This window comes from Paramacrobiotus metropolitanus, unplaced genomic scaffold (genome assembly GCF_019649055.1).
Source record: "Paramacrobiotus metropolitanus isolate TYO unplaced genomic scaffold, Prichtersi_v1.0 Parri_scaffold0000153, whole genome shotgun sequence".
In the NCBI taxonomy this organism is placed as follows: domain Eukaryota; kingdom Metazoa; phylum Tardigrada; class Eutardigrada; order Parachela; family Macrobiotidae; genus Paramacrobiotus; species Paramacrobiotus metropolitanus.
The window spans coordinates 64534-74367 of NW_026570373.1; the positions used below are offsets into that span (position 1 = coordinate 64534).

Consider the following 9834-nt stretch of genomic DNA (forward strand, 5'->3'; position numbering starts at 1 on the left):
GCTTTGCCCCACAGCTGTTTCCAACGCTATGTCCAGCCATTTAGGGCGGCTAAAACAAGAGTTCGGTTCCATAATGAGATTCGAGTTATAACTAGTTGCCTATATAAATTTTCAAAATATTTTTCTCCCAGTTATTTGCGGTCATAATTTGAGAATAATTTTAGCGATCCTTTGTTGAAGTACGCTAATGAGAAAATAAACTATTGTTGTAAATTCTTTTATTCAGTTTCAGCTGAGAACATGAAAACCGATAAATTTATAACCGAAAATAAATACTGTTTTCTATCGAGTAGAGGAATAATCTATCGGAAACAAATAACAAAATCTGCAATTATCATGCATGCATCCGCAGAGTTCCCAATAATTCCAAAACTAATCAATCGCTCTTGAAATCAAATTCCCTCTTTAAAAAAAACCATGTGCAAACGCTCATACGGAATGCTCAGTGAACTGGCTATTCGTCTGCTTATCATCACTCTGGACCGTATGAAAAAACTGCCCCGTCTCCGGGACCGTCTCATAGTTAAAATGCGCCACTAATCGCGGGGACCGTGGCGACGGCGACTGGCTGGGTTTCAGCGGCGTCCCGCTCCGAAAACTCTGCAGCATCAGATTCACCGTCTCCCTCCCGACCCGCGGTGCGCCACGAATCCGCCGGCAGTGGAAAAACGCGTAGATAAAGGGATTGACACAACTGGACGACCAGCCCATACAGCGCGCCACGGTGCGCACGGCCGCCGGGATATCGTTCTTGTAGCGGTAGTCCGTCCAGACGTTGTACAGGTTTAACGTGAAATACGGCGTCCAGCAGATAATGTAGCCCATTAAGATGACGGCCGTCAGTTGGATGGTCCGCACCCGCGAGCGGTCGCTCTGCTGTAAATGATTGCTGGCGCCGCTGCGCACGGAAGGCGTGTTGCGTCGCAGTTGCAGTGTTTCGCCGTTGTGGACAGTGACCTTTTGGGTGGCGTTGCGGAAGACGACGCGCGCGATGCTGATGTAGCAGAAGGTGATGAAGAAAAGCGGGATGATGAAGACGCAGGCCGCCACCCACGTCACGTAGATCTTGCGCTGCCATTCGGCCGTGTAGCCGTGCGACCGGCAGATGTACTGCGGGCTGCCGTCCGCGTGGTGGTTACCCGTTTCCACCTGAAAACATCGGCGAATATTTAGATTTATTTAATGAAGCGGCACTAGTAAATTAATTGTACTCTTATGTTACTTTACTTGTCGTGACTGAACGCAGAATAATGTGCACGAAAATTACTTTTACAATTTCATTAGTGTCGTGATTAGTTTAATCAATCTCTGAATGACTAAATATAGGTACGTGCTATAAAAGAAAGATGCGCCGTTAGAATAAAAGTCTGTGCGGCGGTTGTTTTCCAGGGTGTAGAAAAACAGGGATCATTAATTAAATACCGTAATTATCGAATTTGCACCTCCCCCCGTAATAAGCCCCCCTCCCATAACCCGTTTGAAAAATAGCGCCTCCCCCCGATTACCCTCCCCAGGGGGGCGTTATTAAATGTCAAGCGCCACAAAATGATAAATAAACCGCCAATTGCTTCATAATGATAGTTATGATTTAATGAATAAACAGTAAATGGTCACAAAAATAATTTGGTGCTATGTTTCAGAATGCTGCTCGCAAGGTTCTGAAACTGCAAACACTGTTATCTACTGCGTTCAGTTTCAATGGAACAGGATGCGGAGTTGTTTGAAAAATAACGGCCCCCTCCCAAAAATACTGTTTGAAAAATAGTACCACCCCCCGAAATAACGCCCCCTCCCCGAAATAAGCCCCCCTCCTCCAGAACATTTGAACTTTTGCACCCCAGGGGTGCAAATTCGATAATTACGGTAATTAGGCAGTTTAATATTGTAGCCGGTACCTGATACGTATTATATCATGTGCACGCTTAAAAACTGAACGACGTAATTCCATAATACAGCGATGTGCGAGTCTGCGTTGTACATGTCGCGTACAGATTACGAACGTACTGAGCTTGAACGGTTCCTGGATTTTAAGTAGCCGTGTTTTCGTTATATACAACGGTATAGCAGCTACCCGGTTGTGCTTTACGTACACGTTCGCGCTCTTTGGTCGTTGGAAAAACAGTCAGGTACGCAGCTGACATAATTGTTAAGTGTTAATAAATTAATTGTTAATTAATTGCTGTCGCATATCGGATGGCTGTACGAGACACTAAAATTAATTGGCGAATCTCGTTGGCGATAAAGTACGTACGTACTTTATCGCTGTACATAAGATTATTAATTTGCCGCGCAAACGATTAAAACCTTTTAGTTTTCAGCCGGTGCACTAGGGAGCACGATACGGAAGCGATTACACCTGCCACTTCTTTTCATAACTTTGCATCGCATAATCGCGATGGGCTATTAACGCTCTGACGTCTTTAATGTGCAGTTAATTATGCTCTACTTTTTCTCCACGTGCGCGCTGCGCATGTATTAAGGATCGTCGCGACAGCACGGCAGCGGATATCCCGTCCGTAGGCTAACACTGCGTTTCCCGCCCTACTTTGTGCAAGTGTATACACCACAATTAAAGTGTCAGCTGTGGAAAAGCTGCGGTATTTAATTCGGCCTGCACGCGAATTTCCACTTACAACTACGCGCACCGCACCACGGGGAGCCGGTCAGCCGGAAGACACCATTCTTGCGTTGTGTACTCGTTGTGTTACTGCATGGCTGAAAGTCCGGCACTGTGTGCTTGATTTCACTGCTCTTTACAGGAAACGCGGTCTAACAGAAGCGTTATGTTCACACGCAGAGACAATCACGCACTGTTCGGCGAATATAACTAAACTAATTGCCCTGGTTTCAGCAGTCAACAATCACCAGTTGTTGCGCGGCTGAAATTTTGCTTCACAATGTCGTACGTTCTGACGTGCATTTCTTATATAAATCGGTTGACCTTTTTTCTGCTTATTGACTTTATTTTCGTAGAGTATGTACAAGGTTGTCCCGTAATTTCTATCACATCAACACAGCGACAGATATGAATTCACGGGTAACGCCGAATTCCGTACTACGGCGCGCCACGCCACACTGGTTCCGCTATCGATAGAAATTACAAAATATTAACATGTGCCCTTAATATTTTCCTTAAATATTGAGAGTAAAATTATCATTGTGGTAGACGTAGTGAAGTGGCAATCGGCAACCTAATTACGGGCTATCTCAAATTCTCAACGTTAAAAATTACGGAACAAGCATGCGATAAAAACCACACATATGCTTCTCGGTAAATTCTGTGGCACTCCACAAAATTTAATTTTCCCGTGCGGAATTTTCGTAGGAAGGCATTCAGAAAAAAATTAGAAGGGATTTCCAAATTGTTATTTTAAGCCGATGTTCAGGTTTAAAAGAAAATTAGTTTTATTATCTAGGTACACTGCACTATAATAACAGATTGACGTAAGCGTGAAGCCGTGAAAGTCGAGCGATTGCTGCTCTTTTGACGGTCTTCCTTGCGCGATGGGGAGGATTAACGGTTTAATCAGTGTCCCCTCGGTCTCCTTTCTCCGCCGTCCCCGATTTGATCATTACATGCCACGGCTATCTATCTGCCGTGAAGCGTATACGGTTTCCAATGCCATGGCCGTGTAAGCGAGCCAGCAAAGTCAGTTAATGATCACTCTCCTCATTATCCCCACAAGGATAATCCTGTTGTTCTCCCGCTCTCGTTTACCGCGAATTTTACACTCCAGGGACTCCAGTTGTATTATAGCCCGAACCTGCAGATTACTTGATTACCTTCACGAAGATTTTTACCTATAGCGATGAACCGAGAATGGAAGTAAAATTATTGATAGAATAATATTTTTATATGGAAATATTACATTATTACCGTTATAAGAAATATGTTTCTAATTAATTATCTGTAGCAAGCTCGTTCTGCTGTCGATGGAATGCTGTCAACCGGAAATATTTAAAAAGCGTGGGTTTGAGCCATTCCGACGAAGATTCGACCTTGTTACGGTGCTGCAACGCGAGGAAGGTTATTGTAATGAAATTCATGGCGCCGATGACACAGATGAAAGCGTATTCGCACAACGATGAAATCTTGTGTGCGGTGCACAACTATGCGTTTACAGTGTTAGGTCGATAAAATTTAATGAAAAATACAAAACTCAAATTTAATGAAGAATGCAATAATTACTTTAAAACTATAACGTGAAAGTCTGATGAATGTTTGCAGATTAACGATGTTTGCGAAGAATGCCTGTTGCATTCTTTGTATAAGCTGTTTTTATTAGCAAAAGGATAGCCATTTAATTTGCAGAACGAAAGTTATGCGCCACAAAATTGTAGATGCACAAACTTGACGTTCAAAGAATTAGACGAATTTTCTTATTGTTAATAATTTTCGTAAATATTCGAATACGTTCGGGAAACGAGCCTGGGCTGCCTTAAAGATTTGCGGGATCCGTTGTAATCATTACGGTTAATTGTACCCGTCTCCGGGTGGCTGACTCTGTAGGGCGACCAACAGACTCGACTACCTCTCATTACGCAATTCCCAGTTGAGAAAATGCAGCACGCGATAGCGCGCAAATTAATCTGTTTGTTTTGTACAATGCAGCTCGCAGCTCAGGCGTAGAAGGTCACTAGAGATTTCCGGTAGACCGGCACGTGGGTTGGGTATAACCGCTAATGCGGGTGGGGCGGTGTTCCCGCGGCGGTCCGATCTGCCGGTGTAACGGAGAGATTGGCCTCCTTAGTGTGGTATTGGCGGTCAAGGGTGTGCGTCAAGGAACACACGGACTGGGCAACGGAGCACGGCTAATTCGTCGCGAAAACGAGTTATTTTAGACTTGTTTTCCTGGTCATTAGGAACCACCTTGTACTGCATGAGTCTGCACTCTTTGTACACAGTGACCTTAACAGTTGGATTGTATTTGCCATACATGCGCTGCGAGTGTGCAGGTTTCTCGTACATGAACTTTGTGGTTCAAGTTGCGCGACTAACTACGTCTGCAATTATAATGCACTATCGTATAGCGGCTTGGAGAACTCTTTTAGCAGAATACTATGCAATTAGTTTCAAGTGTTTAATCAATATCGGTAACATAATGTCGTGGTTATTCTTTCAGGCGTTTAAATTAGCAATATTCCAACATCAGTGTCCATCGGCGCAAGTATTTTATTATTATTTTTGCATGTGTATACAGATACAATTATGTCAGCTTGTGAGTCATCCACTCGCTCTCCTTTCGGCGCTCAGCCGACTAAAAAGAAGTACGTACAGATTTGTACGTCGGCTTCAATCTAGCACTGATAAAACCGTATCATTATTGCATCTACAAGCGCAATACTAATGCGGTAAGTTTTTAGATATTACTATTATTATAATCATTAAAGTGTGGCATGACCGGTTTAACAGCACTGAACGTCATGCACTGGGGAAGGAGCATGCATTAACAGCAATAATACTTAGGCTTGCGTGCAAAATTAAACCGCGACATGATCGAGAAATTTGCTACGTATCGTAACGGTGGATAGCAAATAAATTTTTTTATAACATTTTCTGTGTCCTAAGATAAACAAACCAGTTCTTGGCAAGCTCTTGAAACTACTTGGATAATGCACATAAATGTATTTTTTGTACTAGATAGCGTTGTAACAAGATAATGTCTGTTTCCAGCCTGAAATCCAATGAGCAACCTGAGTTTTTTGGGGAAAAAAATTACCTGGACAAAAACGAAAACCTGCGGGACGGCCAGGATCAACGCCAGACACCACGAGCACACCACCATCTTCCGGCTGCGTGCCGCACTGCAGGAGAATGCCATCGGCTTGCAGATAGCCTCGTAGCGATCGTAACTCATACTCATCAGGATGAACGCCGTACTAAAAAACAGCATACACTGGATATACGTGGAGAATTTGCAGGCAAAATTCCCAAAGATCCACTCGCCCAGCGCCTCCCACAGCAGCTCCGTGGACATGGAGAAGATGGCGATGAGGATGTCGGCTGTAATTGTACAAGGACAGAACATAAATTACCATGTAGCTGTATCACTTAAAAACCGATAATTTGCCAACATGTCTCACTAAAACGAACCTTTCCCATTGAAAAACCAAATACTCAGCGTAAGTTACACTAAGCGTAATTAGCGCACCCTGATGACGTTTGCCGGACGGTTAATGAGGGACTTGCTGAATGACAACCGTAACTCACAATTAGGCCTACTTTACAGCCCGTCCTTCGCGACAGTGCTCTGCGGGGAAAAAGTTGGGTGACCTCTTCGGCTAACATGTCAGCTAAGTAAGCGATGTTAGGTAATTAAAAGCCAGTGGTGCGTGCTCGCCGGCTGCGCATACTGGTCTCCATCAGCTGATTCTTCTGTACAGTAGTGTATGTGTCTGCTTGGCACTGTCTGACAGGTTTATGGACATGTGTTTGCCTTCATATATCACTGGATCACTAGTGCGGCAATCAATACGATTTGCATGAGAATTTGTCAGTTCTTTTCATATCGACATGATGAGAGACTGTGGTTGATGCACATCGTTGGGTTTTTTTGTCGCCGCCACAATGTGGACACTTCCAGGAAAACGATACTTTTTTATAGAAGCGTTCTTCAATGCGCTTCGATCACATTACCAAGCCATAAAGACCGACTATATCGACGGGAAAAAATCCAACCGGGAAAATGCTGGCGTTAGAGCAAGTAACAACTGAGCGCACACCAACACACGTGTTTGCAACGGCTACTAACGCATACTGTACTGGTGATTTCATTCAGAGAAACTTGTATCCGCGTGGAAATCACTTTCCTGGCTAAAATAATTTATTTTTCGCGAAAAACTCTTCGGTGAAAATTTTAAAAATTTCCAGCGCTTGAAGCAACTGCAACCGCTCGGTGTGGCAGCGTAATGCAAATTCGCTTAAAAGTTTTCAAATATTCCCGTTCGCTACTATTTCATTTTTAGCACAAAATATAACTTTTCTGCACTTTTATTAAAAAAAAAGATTAAGAATAAATTACAAGTAACTATTCTATTAATTTCTAAGATATACATATGCCGTTTTCAATTATCAGCGTTCTGTCGTCACAACTCACAGAAAAATACGACGTTAGGCGAACGTTAAATAAAGTGTGTTAATAAGAAAATAATTATTGTTACTCTCACACAGCGCAGCTGCTACGCACAACCGGCTACATTTTCCCTCTCGTGTACAAATATCATTGGCAATAATATATATTATGTTCTCCAGCTTCCGAAACGGGCACGATTACCGGCAAGTGTTTCATTATACGACGTGTGCACTTGACAGACCGGAGGCTGTTTCTCCCTATTCAATATATAACCCACTTCCCGTATTCCCCGGAAATCAGTGCATCAAGGGATGCTGGAAAGCGGTTATACCGAGAAAAACGTTTTCAATCCGGACCTACGTGTATAGTGTGCCAAAGGTTATTTAAACCGCTATTCAATCGGATTGACGCGGCATAATGAGGTGTATGCAGATGCGACGACGCTACATGACAAATGAGCCGGGTTTTGGCACAGCCGGGATTTTGCGCTATAACGAGGTTTATTTTCAGCGCATCGCTCTGGCGTCTCTGGTTACTTTTAAAGATGCGATCTGCAGATACCCATCATCAAACGATTTTGCCGCGGGTTTCTCTGCCTGCCGGCGGCGCTACTGATTTGTCTGGAATGTTGTAATGTTCGGGGTTAACTTGCTGTTGCTCGCCAATGGAAAACCGTTTTTACGTAATCGTAAATAAATATTAGAATCAAATTGCCGGCGTTTAATAAAGCGCGGCGCGCGATGCGTTAATAGAAAGTGTCATTAGTCAACAAACACGTACGTGTACTGGCATCATTTGCCGACGAAGAAACTAATCACTGAAGCGTGTACACACTATCGTCCGCCGAAGAGCAGGATTTATCAATTACACTGTGAATTGCAAAGAAAAACATTCCCCGGTTGATATTAAGTTAGCGTGAGAAGCAGGCACGTTGCAGTAGAGAAAGTGTGTCGAGCTGAGAAAGAGTGAATGGAGTGCTGCGTCTCGTCACTTAAGTGTGATGTACATTCGTCGTTAAGCATGGCCGGGGAAAAAGTCAAGTGAAAAACAATCAATAGTAATTACTATCAACGGAAGTAACCGCACACTGGCAGCAACACCGACTTGAAGGAATGCCATTAGACAGGGCCTGCTAATGGCCACATATTCGCGTGTAAATAATCCAGCAGATTGATGCTTAAACATCTCCTTTACAGCGACGACTACAAGCTATAATTATTAATCGAGGTTCGCGTTAAAAGCACTGTACTGCTTTCCGACGAATCGCGTAAAAAAACCTTTATAAGCAAATCTTGTATAGAAAGCGTTGACCTTGAAGACTGAAGCAATATAGAGAAAAAATATAATTTAAGACATTTTTTTGCACAGGGAAATATAATTAAAAAACTCCTCTGCAGGAGAATTATTGACCTTATAAATTAAAATGTTACAGAAAATACAAAACTTTGGACAATATTTGGACCGGCAACCGAACCAGTTGACCAGGTGATCTAAAGTTCAACGAAAGATTGACGCCCATTTTAAGCAAATCATTAAGCCGGTTTTGTCAGTCTTTACCGAAAAACCGGCGTTTGCGTCACATGCGTACAGAAAAGTAAATACTTCGTTTAACGCATATCGCACAAACAAGCGCTTCTGTATATAAATCCAGTGCTGCAACTTAACCACATCGGATGTGCTCTTGTTGCACACTTGCCAAATTAAATGTTTTTGAATCGCCGACAAATTGGTCTGATTTCCGCTTTTTTAGGCCTACATTATACGCGTTGAATAAACACAGAATCCCTTAATTGCGCTGCAAGCCATAACACATGCGGCGGAAAGGGGATTATTGTCCTACATATTTTATTAAAAGCTTCCTGTGTTCGCAGTTTCGCGGTTGACATGCCCATAAGCCGGTCAACGGCACGGCGGAAATTGCAGTCATAAAAAAACAACAACCCCCCTCTGTGATATAGCACTAATAGATAGCGCGACTTACTGGCAGCCAGTGACGTGACAAAGATGGAGATCTGGCGATGTTTGGTCGACCGGTTAAAAAGATGCACCAGCACGGCTATATTCCCCAGCAGCGCCACGGCCATAAAACATCCCATCAGGACAATATGCTGTACCGTCTCCGTGGCCATCACACGGCCGGTCGTCGTCTGCAGCTGCACCACACTACTGGCAAACTGCAGAGCACAATACAGAGTATAATTGTCCAGGACGTCCACGTTCTCCAAATGAAAGATATCCCCGAGATCGGTGAGATTGGCACAGGACGCTATCGCGGCGGCTGCCGCTGCCTGGTCCATGGGAATTGTATCCGCCATGTCAATAGGACTTCCGGTGCCAAGTGTGTATCGAACAGGGTACAAGTACGCACTGGCGCTGCTGGCGGGCGACAAATCTCGGGAAACTGTAAGATGAGCGAGTGGTTTGTATATAATATGTTAGACCACAGTGCGTGTGTGTAAATTAAATGCCCGCACGATTAATATGAATGGGACATGTATACACTGGCTACAACATGAGTGCGGATCATCCCGGCGTCGGCAGCTGTGTTATTAACCGCTTCCGGCATCCGTTCGGTCTGCGTGTGCCGGGTGAGCGCTGCATTTTATATATACACCACAGAGACTGTGTTGTACACTGCACTTTGCGGTTTGTACTGTCTTCGCGATGGTACACTGGATAGACGACCGGATCGATGGGGTATTGGGGGAGAAAATGCGGTTAATTACCCCCGGTCTTTGTCGTGATTGTAATCATCCGGTGC

General features: G+C 43.9%; 1 protein-coding gene across 1 annotated transcript; it reads right to left on the reverse strand.

Annotated features, from left to right (window-relative positions):
* Positions 1 to 221: 221 nt before the first annotated feature.
* Positions 222 to 9621, reverse strand: LOC129599703 (mesotocin receptor-like). The gene is made up of 3 exons (XM_055498015.1): positions 9055 to 9621; positions 5721 to 6004; positions 222 to 1149 (listed from the first exon to the last, which is right to left on the reverse strand). The coding sequence occupies exons 1-3, from the start codon at positions 9386 to 9388 to the stop codon at positions 430 to 432; spliced, it is 1338 nt and encodes a 445-aa protein (XP_055353990.1). The 5' UTR covers positions 9389 to 9621; the 3' UTR covers positions 222 to 429.
* Positions 9622 to 9834: the final 213 nt, after the last annotated feature.